This window comes from Kwoniella bestiolae, chromosome 1, assembly GCF_000512585.2.
Source record: "Kwoniella bestiolae CBS 10118 chromosome 1, complete sequence".
Classification (NCBI taxonomy): Eukaryota; Fungi; Basidiomycota; class Tremellomycetes; order Tremellales; family Cryptococcaceae; genus Kwoniella; species Kwoniella bestiolae.
Window position 1 is genome coordinate 4,397,116 of NC_089241.1, and position 18,950 is coordinate 4,416,065.

The following is an 18,950-nucleotide window of genomic DNA, read 5'->3' on the forward strand; positions in this document are numbered from 1 at the left end:
CACATATCATACCTATCCATCTACAGTGTATTCCTGTCTTTTCAACGATACCCGGCATCCCCCATATCCTACCATCATCATGCGACGGCTTTCCCCTTCAACTCTTCGTCAAAGAGTCTTGCCTCCTTTATCTCGAAGGGTCTTAAATATATCTCCAACGACCACGAGAACCCTCAAGACCAGTACCAATCTACAGCTACCTAGATCGACATCTTCCAGGCGTACGTTTGTAGATTCTTCGACCAATCATGCTCCTGAAGAACCTTTCGATCACTCCGAGCAGATACACGAAGAAACATCAGATGAACCGCCAATCGCACCAAACACTGAAGATGACCTCTTCCACTACACAACTTCCGTTATACCACCTTCAAAACCTTCTTCTGCTTTGCCCATGGAGCTCGGTCCTGCTCTGACCCATTTGTCAACCTCCTTCTTACCCGGAAATCAGCATCTCGCCGAGGATCTAAAACCTTCTTCATCACCTTTCACCCATGTTGTCACTTTCCCCGACTCGTCCGGTAGACCACGGACAGATCCTGCGGAACCTACTCAAGAGATAGATGATTCTGCTCCGGAAGCTGTATTGGCTCTTGCATCGCCGTTCGAAGGTGGAGAAGCGTATGTCACGGATGCAGTCAAGAGGTTAGCCAATGAAATGAATGCGGATATAGTGAGGCTGGATCTGATCACGGGCTTGGGACTAGATGGACCATCTTCCCCGCTGGGAAGTAGAGGTGAGCTATCCGTCGCCTTCGTTCTTATCAACCTAGAACTAATGTTATCCTTGCAGGCATCGAATCACCCTCAATACCTTCCTCCCTGAATCCCCTATATCTCCCAGCACCTCAGCCTCTCATGACTGCTAAGAAGGAGACGATGGAAGCAGAAGACCAAGATGAACAAGGTGGTATGCCTGGTATGTTTGCTAGCGTGCCCATAGCTGTTGTCGGTGGTGGAGGTGGGATGATGCCCCCTGGTATAGGTGGTTTACCAGGAATGGCAGGGCTGGAGGAAGATCTACCTCAAGGTCAAATCAACGGTGAATGGGTCAGCTTCTTCAACAGAATAATCAATGCTGGTCAATCGCAACCTGGTAAGAAACGTATAGTTGTGCTTGAATCGACTATCGCAATGTCAAAGACGTTCCCAATATGGTGGCCTTCTTTGGTAGAAGCTGTTCAACAGAGGCGGAAAGGTATCATCACCCCACCCAAGCCAATTCGAAAAGGACAAAGCGTAAATATAGAAGAACCTTCTTTGGTATATCCAACCAGTATTATTCTTCAGTGTACACCCTCCCTTGCCTTACCACACACAGCGGCCGCTTTCGCTTCAGCTGCTCGAGATGAAGATGGTTCATTACGCGAAGAGGATGAACATCCCGAGGAGATGGAGGAAGAAGAATCGGATAGGAATGTGGATCCCGCTTCAGCTGCTTTGGCTGCGATTGAGGAGAAGTTCAAGAGCATGGGGATCAGCGTCCACTCGCATGTTGAAGTGGTCAAGCCTAGGAATGATGCCAAGTTATGGTGGGGAAGTGAAGAGAGCGATGTGAATGGTCGAAAGGAAGGTGATAAGGGGCGACTGAGCTTGATGCTCTCCAAAGGGTGAGACCGTTCTGAAATTGAAATTGAGAGGACTCTGCTGATACTTCCTATCAAGTGTGCCCGGTATTCTTCCATCTTTTGGCAGCAAAGCACAAGAAAGCGGACAAAAGCCTACAAACCCACTACGTCGGTTGTTGATGAGTCGCTTTAGTGTTCCTCCGAATCAAGCACCTAACCCCACTGAATCTCTTGTGTGGAAAGCCTATCCAATCATTCCTCAACATCGTAATTTCCAAGCTGAGAAAGAGGCGAGGATACATCAGCGGAGAATGTGGACTGCTGCGTTGATACAAAGGGCTGTTTATCAACTTGGAGGAACTCTCGCCAACCCATTAGAAGTATTCTCGACGAGTGAAATTACCGGTCGTCCCCTGACAAGGAAAACAGAATCGAGCGGATCAGGAAAAGGATGGGGAAATACGGTGGTATCGTGGACCGACGCTATGCACATCGCGAGTATAGCACTTGGTACTGCTATCCGCTCTGGTGGTTTGGACAATGGTCTTGTTAAGGTCACATGGCAAAACATCATTCAAGCTAGAAAAGCTATGGGAGAGGAAAAGAAGATAGCTACCGAGCAAATCAAGAGACATCTACCTTCTGGAAACGTCAAGCTCGACTCGAAGACGAAATCAGAAATTGAAACTGCACCTCAAAGCGTGCTTGACCCAGTGGTGGAGCAGATCAAGAAGTCAAAGAACCTCTCGCAGCATGAAAAGAGGTTACTACCCTGTATCGTAGACCCCACCAAACTTGCTTCCACTACATTCAAAGACGTTCATTTGCCTGAGAAGACGGTAGATGGTATACGATCTATGGTGTCTCTTCCACTGCTATTCCCGGAAGCTTTTAGAGGTGGTGTATTGAAAGAGCATGCTACCACTGGTGCTTTATTGTTTGGACCTCCAGGTACTGGTAAAACCCTACTTGCTAGGGCTGTAGCAGCAGAGAGCGGTGCCAGGATGTTGGCGATTCAGCCTAGTGATGTGAATGATATGTATGTGGGAGAGGGAGAGAAGCTGTAAGCTACATTCATTCATCTCTGTCACCGTCACCGCCCCCTCAGCTGACATCGTCCTGGTCACAGTGTGAAAGCCGTCTTCAATCTCGCTCGTCGATTGTCTCCATGTGTGGTTTTCCTCGATGAGGTTGATGCCCTTTTCGGCGCTCGTATATCTCGAGGTTCAGCTGGATCCATGTCGCACAATCTATTGCTCACCGAGTTCATGCAAGAGATGGATGGTCTGAGTTCGGCTATTGCGAACAAGGATAAACGAGTCGTTGTGATCGGTGCTACCAATAGACCATTCGATCTGGATGATGCTGTACTTCGGAGGCTGCCCAGGAGGCTTCTGGTTGATTTGCCTAGTGTAGAAGGAAGAAAAGGTGAGTTGAGAGGATGTTGGAGTATCGCACAATGGTTGACAGCTGACGCCTGTATGCTTAGCAATCCTCGAGATCTTGTTGCGAGGGGAGAACCTAGGCGAGGATGTCGATCTCGAAAAATTAGCCAAGGAGACGGATGGTTTCTCCGGATCCGACTTGAAGCGTAAGTTCGCCAAGCGGCGGTTATTGAGGATCAACTTACTGATAATGCTGCAGATCTCTGTGTCAGCGCCGCTTTGGCCGCGGTGAAAGACACTGTTCAGGTTCCTTGGGCGAACAAGTCTACGAGCAACGCTGGCGCTGAGATACCGGCAACCACTCTACCATCAACCACGCCTGGAGGAGGAGCTCAATCCGAAGTACTGGTATTCACTCCTTCCGAAAGTGGTGGAGGTGGAAGGAAGAAAGCTCAGGTGAAACGCCAAAAGACCGCTGCGCCCGTCGCTGGACCATCTCGATTGGTACTGAATACCACTGCCTCAGGTCAACCTATCCCGGAAAATGCCGAGGAAGGCATATCAACTCTGGAAGGCGAGGGTGAAGGTGATCAACAGATAGCTCAAGGAGAGGTGGACGAGCTCTTATCAGCCAATAAAGCGGGTAACGAACCCTCTACTGAGGAGATGGCAGAAGATGAAGAAGATGAATCTACAACATCGGATCTTCCTGAACCTCCTGTCAGAATATTGGCATGGAAACATTTCAAGATTGCCCTAGAGGAGATCCGACCGTCAAGTTCAGAAGAGGGCAGTTTGCCCGAGCTCAGGAAGTGGTCCGAGCAGTTCGGAGAGGGCGGGACTCGGAAGGGTAAGAAGAGTGGGTTTGGGAAAGGGTTTGGATTTGGGGATGAGAAGACTGGAGATAGGTTGTCAGGGTATGGGAAGGTCAAACAGGATGATTAGGGGTTGGACGATTGCATTGTACTCATTTGATAGATCTTTGCATGCATCTATACAGGAGGGATGTTTACACGTGCCGATTCTGGATTGCAGCGAGTGTGTGCTTGACAACCGAAGTAAATCATAGCGACATGCTTTGACTTACGTTAACTACTTTAACCATTATGCTTCACCAAGATTAACGAGCAGTAAGCTTATCGATCGGTAGGTCAAACTCTCATCCAAGATCTTCAACGTGCCTTGTAAATGACATGAAACACCACAACGTTACAGCATTGCTATATACACTCATATATACATTTACACATCGCTTCAAAGGTATTGACATCTTTCTGCCATCTCTCGGTAACTCCCCTGTCACCCAGCGATGAGATCAAGATTCAAGGGTCGGTCCTTTTGATGAACATCACAAACAAAGAAGGAGATCTAACAATGATTGATGATTGATCCGTCGTCAGGATCTACGTGGATGATCACCCCCGAAATAGACTTTTATCGGGGGGATGAAACGTCAGATATACATTACTAAGGAAACGAGGTACACAGATGACGTCCCTTTCAACCGATCGAAATTGAGATCGACAAAGAAATCTATGTTGAAGCGTTGGGTTTACACTCTACAGTACAATCGATGGAATGCAATGAAGAGAAGACAATAAATGTCTATGAGGTGCATACGAAATGTATAAAAGCAGGTGAAAAATTGCACCTTTCATTCATCCCTTCCTCTATCCTCCAATCCAAACTCCGTCATTCTTTCACTGCATATATATCTACTCTTATATTCCATCTTTTCGTGTACTCTCATTCCTAAGTACTGTTTCTGCGAATCAGTACAATACAATGTTCTGCCAACCCCTCATTGCGCTATTCGCCATGGTACCCCTGGTCCTCTCAGCCCCAGCTGCTAGTACAGCTTCGACCTCCAACGTAGACTTCAAATCCTCCTCTTCCATCCAAAAATCTACCTTCCCAACTCTCGCAGCCAGGATCCCTCAGAACTGCCCAGTAAGCAATATTACCGTTCCGTTAAGCTCCGTAGCGGGTCTTTCAGTCCCCAGTGGACAGGTCGTTTCTGCCATCGCGGTTGGGAGGGGGGTGCAAAATTATACGTGTAGTAATGGGACTTATGCTTCTGCTGGAGCTTTGGCCAAGTAAGCTTCTCTTATTTTTCGCTGTATAATGCTTATGCTTATCATGTGAGATTGGGTGCTGATCTGATCAATGCTGGTCAATAGCCTCTTCGACGTATCTTGTTTATACACCTTGACTTCAGGTTTCATCGATCCCAATACAATCAGCGGTCTTCTACCCAAAATGGCATTCTCCGCTCTATCCTTCCCCGATGCAGGTAGTAAAATACCTCTTGCAATCCACCATCAATTTGTGTGAGTCATCATACGCCATGCACCTACATATACGAAAGGTGATTACTGATTGGCATTGTTCAGTGCTACCCCCGGCTCTACCACAAAAGGAGCCATCTCCCCCGAATTCTCAACAGGATCCGACCACGTCATACTATCCAAAATAGCTGGTGTGAACGCCCCTTCCGATTCTACCACCAACGTTCCCTGGCTTCAGCTCGGTGCTTTGGAAGGTCAGGGGACGTTGTCGAAATCTGTCTTCAGGACTAACACTTTCAAAGGTCAACCGCCCACTTCTGTAAGTTTAAACCTTATCTCCACATATCCCTCTCTCATACTGTAGAGAGGAGAAAAGTACTGATTGTCCATTGCTGGTATTATAGTGTACTGCCGAAGGTGAACCGCTAAGCGTGCAGTACGCGACGATGTACTTCTTCACCGAGTAGGGGTACCTCAGTGCACATCATACCGAATCATAACATCATCTGGATGTAAAATGTTTGTCATCTAATTTACGGAGAGAATGCATGTGTGTTAATTGTCACCCCCACCGATGCGATCTAATGCTCTCAATTGGGTTCACACAAACATTTCACCGACTCGTGATACATCCTTACTTATCTTGTTTGTAGGTGAGCTCACCAGTCGATTGGTCAGCAAGTATATTGTGGTGGCACTGACAAGGTACCATCAAACAATCAAACAATCAATCTCACTCTCATCCAACCAACCTCGGCCGTCAAGGTCACCTCGGGGTTTGACTGAATGCTGGATTAGTGGAAACTCAGCGCGAAGATGCTGGATTAACATGCTGGATTAGCGGGTTACTGTACAGACAAGTCATTCAACTTAGCCGGATGGGTAGAATGGGTTCAATCAATCCTTTTTTTGGTGACAACATGCAGTCATCATATCTCACGATGTATCTTGAGAGTAGCGTTGATATCCGACCACCAACCTTCTGCCTAAGCCATGATGCAGATCCACTGACATCATGCCCGTTCATCCAGAGTATCAAGCCTCTCTGGGATTCATTCTGATCAGTTCAAGAGATAACGCCCAGTTCAACGTTGATCTCAAGACATATCTCTTGTTACTGTAAGTGAAACTCATCTCCCTGACGATACATTGATATCTGATTCGTTCAGGCCAACCTCACTCTTGTCCATACCGTAGTGGCAGACCAATCGACTTTTCCATCGTCAAACCACTTTCAATCGAATGTTACAAATCGGAGCTCTGCCTCTTACTGCACATCGCGACAGGTCGGGATCCCTCAACTCTGCTACCCACCATCCGATTCCTCTCGTTCCCACTTGTACTTAATCAACTACCTTATCCCCAGAACTTCCGAATGGCCATTGCTCACCTCCTCAATGAGAATCCAGCCATGATTGTCGATACGCTGCCGCACGTTACGAAAGCCCTCATTTACATTGGGATCATCTGCCGCATCTTTCGTACTCGAATCCTACTGGAATGCTTCCTCGCTAATCTCGAGTTGAGGAAGGAGATCGTACAGAAGGGATGGACAGATCTGTATACGGGAAGTTGCGGGAGGGGTTTCACCGAACTGTGTGATCATCTCGCTTCCTCATTTGGGACCAAGTATCGAGTATCGTTCTTCCATGAAGGTGAGCAAGAGCAAGTGATGTGATCCCAAACAAAGCTGACGTGAAATTCCTGATTCCCGCTTTCCGATTTCTTGCAGAGCGATATTTCTCCGTGAGCATCTTGAATCCCCTCACTGATCAATACCAGGAGGTGAAGAGGATCCAAGAGGATTGATCGGATTAGGCGATCAAGCAGCAGCAGCGGTTGAGTTGATGAAATTAGATGGTCCATAATCTCTATACATATTTGGTCAGCCAAGGAAGGGACTATTGTACAACATATACGTTGTATTATAACATCGACCATGCATTGCACGTACAATGACAGATGCAAGACTTGATGCTCTGACTTGATGCTCTGTCGCATAAGATTGTAAATAGTTGTGAAAATAGTAATATACAACGTGTAATAGCTGATGAAGGGTATAATCAAGAAATGCAGGGTATATCCCCCTTCTCCTTCTCCTTCTCCTTCTCCTCTCCAAGCAATCTATCCAATGACCTCACCACCTTCCCAATCCACTTCCGGCAACTCCCTCTCCCAATCTACTCTATCTACCTTGTCCTGTTCTAACCACTGAAACGCCAACGACAAGAACGCTCTTGCGAATCCAGGTAAGTTCGTCTCGGGTAATGCGGCGTTGAAATGCAGTATTGACATGTGCGGGACTAATCACAAGCAAACGTCAACAAACGATACATTCCACCAAGGAGACGGTTGGACTCACCAAGCCTTTGTAGTACTCCGTCTTTTACTTCCCTCGGTCCATCTCCCTTTCCTCTCCGCTTCTTCTTCGCTTTGACGAATTCCCCTTCCCCTTCTGCCTCCTCCTTCTGCTGTTGGCTGTTACTCCTTACGAATCCAGGGATATATTCCGCGAGATCATTTCCTAGGAACACCCGACCTGGTTTATCGCCCAGAGCAGAGGCAAAGTTGGTCTGGAGAAGTGATTCATATAGCTGTTTAGGGGCGTGAGGGAGGTAGAGGAGATACGCTTTGGTAGGGGAGAGAACATGCTTGCCAAGCTATGAAAACGATATGATAAGTCGGACATTGCAAGGTAAGTATACGAGATTGTACATACCAGATTCTCGTCCGAATGATTGATGTCAAATGCTGAAAGTACCTTCCTATCACCCTCATCCGACACTGGATCGAATGCTTCGATGTTGGAGCTCGAACACTATAACCAGCTGATTAGTCTTATCCTACTTTCAACCCAAAATGGGATGGCCAGCTTACGTTCAAAGAATCCGCTAGTTCCAGCAGCAAGGCGAGCTGTATTTGAGCCGTCCTATCCGAAAAAGGTTTACCGATCCCCAAACATAATATACCTACACCGTCCGGGGCAGACGCAGGATCCAGTTCCAGTATGTCCTGTAGCTTCGTGATCAAACCTATGATATTGCATGTCAGCCCTTGAGATATTAGTCGAGCGCAACCTTCACAGAGAGCTCAGAGCACAACTCACTCGTCCAATTATCACCCCATTTCTCAATCATCTTCTCCCTCCTCTCCTTAATCCCTTCAACGACCTTATCCACCTTCTCTTGACTAAACTCATTTACCGGTTCAGCCTTTTCTTTTCCTTTTCCTTTCGATCTGCCCTTCTGCTTGGGCATGGTGAATCCATCGTCCTTTGCCTTTCCTTTCGGTATCGGCACAGATTCGCGACCTTTATTCAACTTCTCCTCCTGCTGTATTCTCGTATCAGCCAAAGCCTGGCCTTTCTTAGCTGCTTTCCTGGCTTCCTTCAAGGCCGTCTTCCTAGCCTCTTCTTCCTCCTTCTTGCGCGCCTCTTTGGCTCGCCTCTTATCTTTCTTGGACATCTCCGACGGTCTCTCGCTCGGTCCATCGCTCAGAGCATCATCCCCATTCTCGGGGGTCTCATTGCGGTCTGGAGTGATAGGGAGAGATTCTGATTCAGGATCAAGAAGATGTTGAGGGGTAGGGACGTTTCTAGCTTTCTTGGACTTCTTCTTCGCCTTTTTCATAGGGTAATCTACATCCTCACTTTCCTTCAACGCAAGATCCACCAATTCTTCCTCCAAAGCATCAACCCCAGCATCCTTTGCATCGTCTTGATCACCATCGTCTTCTAGTTCCACCTCATCCTTCAAATCTTCAGGGGCGTCTTGGAAATTATCTTCTTCTTCCTCTAAGTCTCCCTCCTCGTCGGAGACCTCTCTAGATTCGCCCATAGCTTTAGCCTCAGCCATCATCTCCTTCTTCAACCTCCAAACAGCCTGCTTATGTTTCTTGCTCCTCTCATGATTCGCCCAACTAGCCTCACTCGCGAACGTCTTCGAACAAGCTACACATTCGAAGAACTCCCCTCCCATCCCATCATCCAACCTTATTCCCGTACCATCACCCGTCTCCTGCTCTTCGGTATTTTCCTCCTCCTCCAGCTCTTCTTCGTCGGAGTGTCTACCATCCAATTTCTGCCATGATTGCTCTTCAAACTCGGCTGCTGATCTCATCCTGTCCTCATGCCTTTTCCTGGCAGCATCGGCATCGATACCTGAAGCTGGACCTGAGGGCGTGGAAGTACCGGAATTAACTTTCGATGCTTTAGCCAATGCTTTTTCCTTGGCTAATTTAGCTTGATGGGCTTTGTATCTTGGATCACGATGTTGAATGAAGAGGACCAGTTGCTGGATCAATTCAATAGTGTAAGCGTGCCATACATATATTCAGGGTGATGGCATGAAGTCAGAGGAGAACCACGCCTACTCACCCTGACAGTATCATTATATTCCTTCCTATAATCATCCCTAACCTTCTTATTCTCCTTCTCCATCAATCTCCTTATATCTCTCGATTCTGCTCTTTCCAAATCCCACTTAGCGACCCATTCAAATTTCTTCTCCGTGACGAACTCTGTCCAGACCAGGTAGAAATCCCTAACCCAGATTTGCGAGTCCTTCTGAGCTCTTGTCATACCCTGTGAAGGCGCGTAGGAAGTAGTGGAATCACCAAAAGAGGGATATACGAGTGGTGGTGAGCTTGGCGGGGTATGTAATGTCTCGTCGGATGCCAGGAGGGCAAAGAGTGTTCGATAGACTGAGTAAAAGCCCTAAGACAAGGAAAGGCAATGGTAAATCCTAATTTAGTCTATGCTCCTCGGAACGAATCAGATGGGAGGGAGAGAACTCACTTCATTCGTATCATCCGTCTTCCTAGCCAATTTGGGGTCGAAGAACCTCATCAGCTGTTCCAACCTCACACCGGGATCTCCATGTCTCCTCTTGTTGAGTTTCGACTTTGGATCGTTGGTGGCTTTATCTCCTGATCTGACGTGATCAAAGATATCATCGTCTGTAGCTGCTACGGGAGCGTTTCGGTGATTGTCGTAGAATGCTCTTTCCTGTATAAGTGCACACAACGATCAGCTCTGGACGGTCTGATGAAGGAAATGCGGAGACATACATTAGGGTCACTGAGAATCTATGTTATTGTAAAATCCATAAAGATTAGCTATGTATCGCGCGGGTTGCCATTGGGTCATGTGTGTAGCTCACCTCATAAGCTTGCTGTAGATCCGCGAATAGCTTGGTGGCTTCTTCTACCCTATGTGGATTCTTGTCTGGATGATTGACGAGCTAGAGAAGGAGGTCAGCTTCTGGAATCGATTATCTAATCGACCCAACGAATACACTGAGCTATACGTACAGCTAGCTTCCGGTATGAACGCTACCGCAAGACACTCAAATCAGCTAGTGTCTCCAAGCAAATACTGATATCATAGCTGGACCTACCTTGATCTCATCCGCTGTAGCTTCCTCATCTACCTGTAACAATTCATAATAATTTGGTGGTCTATCCTCTGCTGGCTGTTTGTCGTCCCCGCCTAAAGTCCGGGATTGGTCGTTACCCATCTTGCAATCGTAGCTTACGACAAGAAGGTGAAGCTATACAGAGTCAAGTTACCACTGATCGTATATGATTGACAAAGCGAAGGAAACAATATCAAATGCAACACAGTTCGAGATGAGCTGGATTGACTGAATTCCAACTTTTGGCCCGGATCCGAGAGTCAAAGCAGTTGGTTGATCTATACCACATGGCACACACGTGGTTGAAGTCCAGAACGAGAGATCTGGACGCAGCTGATTTCTTTTTGAGTGTGTTGCATGTTGAACGAGATTCTACCTACAACCAATACATGGAGAGTTCAACACACATCACACATAGATAGTCCCTGATAACATGCTAGACACTACTCGTATACATGTAAACATGCAACCAAACAAAGTCTGAGATCACACCTTACACTGATACCTGTTCAATACTGATAGTACACGTTATCATCTCTCGCAGCTACTCCACTTCATAGCCACCATGTCCACCTCATATCCCTCCAACGACCACACACCTATAGGCATGTCCACCTCCCTCCGACGCAACGGATCAGTAACAAGAAGTAGGAGCGGTATGACCCCCTCGGTATCTTCCAATAAAAGAGGTTCAGCGTTTCTCAATGTTTCTTCTATGGAGTTCGGTAGTATCTCGCCTAAACCTGATGGAGTTGGGGATCTCATGAACGAGGTGAGCTGCCCTTAAGGATTCCCTTCCAGTGACTTCAGATAGCTCATCTTTCTACTGTAGACTGCTGGACTGAAGAAGGTTATTGAAGGATTGAACAAGACCAATGGATGTGTGAGTTGCCTCATACGCATGACTTTGCCCGCTTGTTAGACTAATCAGAATGACGAACCAGCTGCGGGGTCGGATAACAGATTTGGAGAGGCTGATCGAGCACAACACTGGACCGGAGGTGGAGAGATTGAATAAGGAGTTGGCGACGCTGGAGGACTTATTCGCGAAGAGTCAGAAGTGAGTTGAGCCACTCTAAAGACATCCATCCGGAATGGTCCGTACGATATCGGTAGCTGACAGCCGAGGGTAGGGATAACGAAGCGCATTACGCAGAGAGTGAACGGCAGAAAGCCTATGTGAAAGAGTTGGAGAATCTCCTGACGACGAGTTTAGGGATGGCCTGGCAGGTGAGTCTTCTCAGCGTTGAATACCGCTATTCACTCGTCTTCTAATGATAGATCGCTAATCTCCAGCCAACGCAGGAATCACACAACATCTACCCACCAGCACCCACCACCGCAATCGTAACATCCTCGACACCCCTCCCACCGCCCAAACCTACTCACCCACTTCGTCATTCCGTCTCGTTCTCCAACAAACGCTCATCCAGTAAACTACATAGTCGTGCAAGTTCAGTGTTGGATCTGGGATTGATGAGTCTCCAAGCGGTTAGGGAGGATGAGAGGGGGATGGAGGTGGACGATACGCCGACTGGTGCTCTGAGGAAGCTTAGTGGATCGACGTCTACCAAGAATAGAGAGAAAGAGAAGCAGAATGAGGATGAGGAGAAGCACATGCAAAAGGACGATTACATCCTTGCCCATACGCCTCAACCTAAGCTTTCTGCGTCTGTCAATTCAAATCAGACTCTCAAAACCTCTTCTTCGGCCAGATTACAGGATACGAACCTTCCCCCAGATCACCCTACCGCCCATGTTCAACCATCTCACTCAAGCGTTTCATCCGATCCTCGAGATCCAGCTCTTCTCTCCGGAGTAGACGTCAACCAACTTAATCAAGTACTTCAACTACTCTCAAATCTCGACCCATCCAAAACCATGAAGAGCCTCCTCCCAAATGATCACCCCCGACTGGAAACAGCAAAGTCTCATCCGCCTTCAGCGGTACTTTCAAACTCGAATGAGAGAAACGACCATCTCGGAACGATGCGCAGGATGTTAGAGAATCAACAGAAACTTCTCAAAGATCGAGAAACGAGGTTGAATGCTGTGATCCAGATGGTAGGTGAACCTATACCGGTACCTTACATTCCAAGCTGATAATGTGATCATATCTAGGCCAAGGAGAAAGAAGAAAGATATGCAATGACGACTTAGCCTGCCATTTTGTCGGATTATATCGCTATCGCCCGTCAAGATGGAACGAGTAGATAAGGAACGTCGTGTCTATGGTCAAGCGAGGTGGTCACTTGTAACTGGTAGCTTCGATGAGATGGAGAGATAGGAACGTTTCATGTATTTCAGTTTTAGCCTAGCCTAGGTCCCATGTATGTATGTGTATTCTGAGATGAGATCTTCTAGAACATCTTACCTGTCCATGTCCTTATCGTGCATGGTTTGGAGATGGGCGTCGCAAGATGGAAACAACGAGATAAAGTCGTGGGTTGTAAACTCAGGGAATACCCCGAATTAACGTTAGTGTCGTTTATTTACAGGTCCGAGCTCGAGGCTCAAGGGCTCAAGGTCCAAGGCCCGGGGTTCCGCGAAGAAACAGAAAAGCAAGAGTCTGGATTTGTGTTTTCGCAATATTCGCACTCTTCACCCTCGGGGAGTTTGATGGTTTCATCTGTAGTCTAATCAGCTCATAAGGAACCCTGATCACCCCTTCTCTGCTATACTAGTACGACGCCACGATACAAGAGTAAGGATGCGGCAGTGTTGCCCCGAGATCCTTATCGTTAGTTACTCTTGCTTGGTACAATTGAGTACTCGTATTCGACAAAGCCGAGAACTTTTTCTTTGTTTTTGGTAGACACGCAGTTGGATGACACACGTCCTCGTTTTTGATACTCACATTTTCTTAGGGAAAGAGGTCGTAAAACGGTGACATATCTCCATCAAGATTGCAAGGTTGAATACATGGTCGTGGTCATGGTCGTACTACCTTGTACCCTAAATTAGGATGGTCAATTGGCCCCTCCTTTCGGATCAACGGATACAATCGTATAACATCTTACAACATCTCTGATCCCTTGATGGGATAGTCAGCAACACCTCCCCTCCCCCACTTTGTTAATATCATTTATAACAAGTACCGCCTCCTTTGGCCCCATTTCCCTCTCCTTGCGATCAAGTACCAACACGACAACGACGATCAATCCTTTACGCATACTAGTACTGGGATAATAATCAGCCGAGTATAGTCCGATTAGCTTGTATGTTGTGTGTGCATCGACCTGCAACCACGATCCAGACCATCCTCACTCTCACCATCCACTCATCTGATCGTCAATTCGAGCTAGAACTAGAAAAGAAAAAACGACAAAACTTTACCTTGGACGATAACGAACCGTGCGCCCAATCAATATCAATCAATCTTTTTCTCACTGCGGCGTTGCTCATCGACTGCGATCTCACCATACGAGTACCATATCAACCATCATACATACCAACACAATCAACCATTTATTGACATCGCATCGAAACACTAATCACATAAGCAAGCATATATCATTGTCATCAAGCTCATTCCGTCTTTCAGCTTGACGTGATTCATCGACAACACATCACTGGTACCAGTCATTCAGAAGTCTGGAATCTGATCTGCTGGGACTGAATCGTGTCTCAGACCAAACCGAATTCTGGGTAATAGGGAAGAAAAAGGAAACGGGAACGTGGGATCCCAAGAGTGAGATTATTGGTGATATCTTGGTATAGGTGAGTGCGATTATCATTCATCATTCCTCTTTGATCCCCACATTAGGATCGCTTACCGACGCCTACTATCTCCTATAGACAAGAAACTCACACCTACCACCATCTATCAGAAACCTTCAACTCTAAACACGCCGACAATTTACTTTGGTGTACTAGCTCCATCACATCACGCCTCTTCACACATCCTCTCTCATCTCAAGGGCCCCGACTTGTCACTCCTCTCGTTTCATTTTGAACCACATCGACACGACAACGACAACGCCACTTGGCTTGGACTCCGCATTGTCAGAGCAGAGCATAGCATAGCTTTCTCAAAGGAAAGTGGGAAACGAAAATACCTGACACTACCTACACTCCTTTGTAACTCCCCCGCGATTCGACGGGATTGATACTGTGATTGTGATTGACTTCGCGACGTGTTCTCGACCTGCCTTCATCTACAGCGGACAGCGGAGTAAAGGAAGATTGCAAATTTCGAATGGTATGCAAAGGTGATCTTTCTAGTTGGAGAAGAAGAAGAAGTAGGGAAATTTTCTGGACGATAGTCTAGATACTGTAGACTTAGAACCTTAGAACCTCGTCCTTGCAATTTTGGTGAAGCGTGTTCGATGAGTGAGTAGTAATCTTTGTCTTTGGTTTGAATACCAAATTGTTCTATCTGTCAACCCTCTACGATCCCACATTTACCCCTTGAAATTTGATAACTTGATGTTTGATGCGGTGCTTGATTTTCGATGCACAAAGGGTGTGTGGTGAGATCGAAACTTGATATTGAAATCTCCCCCTATTTGTTGGTTTACTGTATGGTTGTAGATGGGCCATGGACCATGATTAAGGCTTTATTGATCGCCTCTTTTACCTCCCTTCTGCCCTCCCCTTTATTCCTTGCGCATGATCCTCGTCCTCAGCTCATCCTCATCTCAATCGAATCATCTCATTCTCCCTGTCAACTATCCTTCAACTAGTTCGCTTTTCACTTGGCCTGTGCTCTTCTACAGTACTATATCTCAATCCAATACCAAAGCTTAAATCTCACACTGACATTTCTGATTTATTTTCATTGTTTCAAGATTGGTAGCCCTTGATTCAACCCACACTCAACTTTCGATAAATGGAATACGAGCATGGTATCTCCACCATCATCAATAGGTTCACCTGAATTACTCTGCTCCCCTTCTTCACCTACCATCTCATTCACAGAGATCAGAGATTCCACCATACCACCGGTCCCAGATCCAAAAGCAGCTTCAGTCACCTCACCACGTAATCGTACTCCTTCACCATACGCTGGATTAGGTCATCAAAGGTCTCACTCGGAGACTGCTCACTTACTACGACCCAAAGCCTTTACCCCTGCACCTTCACATCTCCACCCTTTTACAGAGATGGTACACCCCCATTCTCACCCTCATCAAGGCTATCAGCATAATAGGCCCTCATCGCCGTTGGGACTAGGATCGAACCCATTTTCCGTTGGAGGAGTCCACTCTCATAACCACGGACACGGACAATCCTCAAATCGATATCCATCCATCACCGCCGCTTTCGGTGGTCAAGGAAGTTTTTCTGCATCGTCAACACCATCCCAATCGCACTTTCCGCACCATCCCGCGGCACCCCACTCCCCGCCTTACGATCACGCTGGACCGTCCACCCTACGTCGATACGCTTCTCAGGTTCACCGATCTCATGGGAACCATCGGCAGAGAGCAGCTTCAGGAGGACACGATTCCAACCTACGCTGTGCTCCTGATTGTACAGCTGCCGAGGCCCCCTATCACCTCTTGTCGACCGTCATAGGTCGAGCGAGCGTCAACGATATACGCAGGACCACCTCGAAACCCATCAAGCGTAAAGCGCCGACCGACGAAGATATCGAAATGGAGGAAGAACCTGTACCTCACACTGCTCGGCCAAACATCCAAACCCGTCGTAGTCGAACGAGGACCTCATCGTACCACGATCCGATATCTCCATTGTTGAACGACCCAATCCTCAAACCGCTGACCTTTGATCGGAAACTACTTCAGAGTACACCGCCACTACCTCCTGTTGATCATCTACGGGATCCACCCCTTGAGGGAGACTTCTTCGCCAATTACCATAAATCCGGATTGGGCTCTCATATGACCTCGAACGCTGTGCTACTACATGGCGTAGAGCCAGAACTGGAATTCGATCTACCTCGCTCATCATCTGCGCCTGCTATACCTCTACTGGCTCAGCGGGATCGAGGGTTGAGTGATGCATCGGCAGCATCGGCAGTATCAGCTGATGCTCTGGCGCATTCCATCATCACCACTCAATTTCCAATGGACGAAAAGCCCCACGAATCGGCTTTACCCTCATACACGACCTCACCACAGACCATATCTACTGCGCATCATTCCAGCGGTCTGCCACCTCCGACAAGCAGATTTTCGACTTTCAGCGGAGCACGAAGACTAGATCTGGGAGAGAAGCTGGGTTCGATAGGTCAGATAGTTGGTGATGCCAATGAACTGACCTCTTACCTCGGTGAAGATCTTGCTGCAGCTTTAAAACAGCGCCTACAGCCTGAACAGAGCGAGATGGTCAAGGAGATCAAAAGGAAGGAAGAAGTTTTGAGTGAGGCTGAGTGGAGCTTTGACGTTCCCCTATCAAAAGCATTAGGCGATGTGGTCAGAGGGTGGGTGAAAGGTGTCGAGGACAAAGAACATTTCCAGGTGGTAGAGTGAGTCGATTTGCATGATTCCCTTACGTGTTCGAAGGAGAGGAAGATTGGCTGACAATGAACACTGGTCGTAGGTATGGTTGCCACAAGGAAACTCCCAATGCTGTTCTGGCAGAGACCGTCAAATCGCTCGCACTCCGAGCGGCTGGACCTGGACGACCCAAGAAAGTGCTCACGGTCACGCATCAATGCAACGTCGATTTCGACACTCGATCACTACAAGCGAATTTGCTCAACCACCCTCAGTCATATCGAAAGATAAAAGCAATACCTTCACCTCTCATTCTCACGTCATACAGCTTTGCAGGATTCGCTGAACCTTCTCTACCCCCCAATTCCATCGATGTGGCTCTGTGTACCAACGAACTAAGTAGATTGCACGGTACCATCCAGCCCAAACCACTATACCTATTCACGTCGCAAGCTGAAGAAAGAGAACAAAGGTCGGAGAAAGATCTAAGTGGATGGTTGAAGCTTCGCGCAAAGGAAGTGAGATCGGGCGGTATTCTAGCTTGTTCGTTTGCGGTCCGAACTGCGCCTACACCGGATCACTATCAGACCCGAAGGAACGACAGACCAGGTACCGATGGCTCCGTCAATCCCCCTAGAGGATCGCCCGGGAATTACTCAACGAGCTTACCTACCTCACCTCGAACTTCGATCGACGAGCATATACCGAACAACATGAATATCACCCCTATGACTGAAATCAACAATAGTCCATTCGTACCTGGACCTCCACTACCTTCACCACCCATGACCAACGGACGAACCAGAAGGTACCGCCCAGATATATGGCAAGCCATGTCCCACGCTCTATCACCTGCCATCCAGCGATTAGTCTCGTTGGGAGAGATCAAAACTCAGGTTGCCCCGCTGCTTGTGGACGTACCCTACTGGCCTCGAACCCTGGAATCATTGCAGAATACACTATCAAAGACGTATAACGAGTGGGAACCGCTCATCAACCCTTCTCAGGAGGAAGTCATGTCGGAAGCAGAAGAGATGAAGCGGTCTTTCTCGGATGATAGTGACGAGTTCAAGCTTAACGAGTATTCCAATGAGGAAAAGAAAGAATGGGAAGATTCGGGGATCAAGATTTTCAGGTTGACTCATCCGGCTTGGATCGATTATAGGAAGGGAAAGATTGATAGGAGTGGGTATGCGAAGAGGATTGCAATGTATTGTAGATCTGGTGGGTGGTTGTTTCTTCTTCTTGCTTGGTATTACAACAAAAACACAGGGGAAAGAAGGGAATTCTCCGCTCTTCTGTTTTGAGGTTTGAAGAGGATAAGCTGCTGATTGTTGGTTGGTCCAATAGTCTACGAAGGTCACTTGAAGAAAGTGTTGAGAGAGAAGGGGAGAATGGATATAAGTCAGTGTGAAACGACTGTACAGGAACTTGTAAGTTTGATTTATAATTTACAACCATATCTTACTAGGAGTAAGCAGAGCTGATACGTTCCATGCGTGATTCCGATCAGTTCAAAGTCCTCGTCGAGAAGTGCGAGCTGGGCGCAATGGACGCATTGGAAATTGACGTGGGGATTATTGTATTGCGAAGGAAATGAACAACGAACGACTTGATACGAAATGAAATAGAACATGAACGATTTATGAAGATAAGACATACGAAAAGATGCACCACACCACCGGTCATCATCCTTTGTTGTATATAAATGAGGATACATTAGATTAGTTCGTCTTTTTTCACTTAGACACTTCATTTCGATCACATTACATTTCACATTTATATGTCATCCATCATTAGAATAGCTCATCACTCGATGCATTGTCTTGTCTGTTGTCCATGCGTCGACTTGACTCGTATATATGGCATCTTGGTGTTGCATGCTGTCTGC

General features: G+C 47.2%; 6 protein-coding genes across 6 annotated transcripts; 5 read left to right on the top strand and 1 right to left on the bottom strand.

The window, feature by feature from the left end:
• Nucleotides 1–79: 79 nt before the first annotated feature.
• Nucleotides 80–3,898, top strand: I302_101663 (uncharacterized protein; the record flags this gene model as incomplete). The annotated part of the gene is made up of 6 exons (XM_019187042.1): nucleotides 80–737; nucleotides 794–1,610; nucleotides 1,666–2,631; nucleotides 2,698–2,996; nucleotides 3,058–3,159; nucleotides 3,213–3,898. The coding sequence occupies 6 exons, from the start codon at nucleotides 80–82 to the stop codon at nucleotides 3,896–3,898; spliced, it is 3,528 nt and encodes a 1,175-aa protein (XP_019049920.1).
• An 840-nt stretch (nucleotides 3,899–4,738) lies between these two features.
• On the top strand, nucleotides 4,739–5,708 carry I302_101664 (uncharacterized protein; the record flags this gene model as incomplete). The annotated part of the gene is made up of 4 exons (XM_019187043.1): nucleotides 4,739–5,049; nucleotides 5,134–5,283; nucleotides 5,347–5,560; nucleotides 5,646–5,708. 4 exons carry the CDS (start codon nucleotides 4,739–4,741, stop codon nucleotides 5,706–5,708), a joined length of 738 nt encoding a protein of 245 aa, XP_019049921.1.
• Nucleotides 5,709–6,256: 548 nt separating this feature from the next.
• I302_101665 (uncharacterized protein) lies at nucleotides 6,257–7,109 on the top strand (the record flags this gene model as incomplete). The annotated part of the gene is made up of 3 exons (XM_019187044.1): nucleotides 6,257–6,360; nucleotides 6,439–6,896; nucleotides 7,024–7,109. 3 exons carry the CDS (start codon nucleotides 6,257–6,259, stop codon nucleotides 7,107–7,109), a joined length of 648 nt encoding a protein of 215 aa, XP_019049922.1.
• A 256-nt stretch (nucleotides 7,110–7,365) lies between these two features.
• I302_101666 (uncharacterized protein) lies at nucleotides 7,366–10,757 on the bottom strand (the record flags this gene model as incomplete). Its single annotated transcript, XM_065869335.1, has 11 exons — nucleotides 7,366–7,544; nucleotides 7,604–7,901; nucleotides 7,961–8,059; nucleotides 8,119–8,273; nucleotides 8,348–9,533; nucleotides 9,617–9,955; nucleotides 10,037–10,246; nucleotides 10,309–10,326; nucleotides 10,401–10,481; nucleotides 10,552–10,572; nucleotides 10,638–10,757. The coding sequence occupies 11 exons, from the start codon at nucleotides 10,755–10,757 to the stop codon at nucleotides 7,366–7,368; spliced, it is 2,706 nt and encodes a 901-aa protein (XP_065725407.1).
• A 463-nt stretch (nucleotides 10,758–11,220) lies between these two features.
• I302_101667 (uncharacterized protein) lies at nucleotides 11,221–12,815 on the top strand (the record flags this gene model as incomplete). The annotated part of the gene is made up of 6 exons (XM_019187046.1): nucleotides 11,221–11,427; nucleotides 11,488–11,538; nucleotides 11,600–11,715; nucleotides 11,789–11,885; nucleotides 11,961–12,719; nucleotides 12,777–12,815. 6 exons carry the CDS (start codon nucleotides 11,221–11,223, stop codon nucleotides 12,813–12,815), a joined length of 1,269 nt encoding a protein of 422 aa, XP_019049924.1.
• Nucleotides 12,816–15,499: 2,684 nt separating this feature from the next.
• I302_101668 (uncharacterized protein) lies at nucleotides 15,500–18,659 on the top strand (the record flags this gene model as incomplete). The annotated part of the gene is made up of 4 exons (XM_019187047.1): nucleotides 15,500–17,088; nucleotides 17,163–18,283; nucleotides 18,410–18,492; nucleotides 18,573–18,659. 4 exons carry the CDS (start codon nucleotides 15,500–15,502, stop codon nucleotides 18,657–18,659), a joined length of 2,880 nt encoding a protein of 959 aa, XP_019049925.1.
• Between the last annotated feature and the right edge of the window lie 291 nt (nucleotides 18,660–18,950).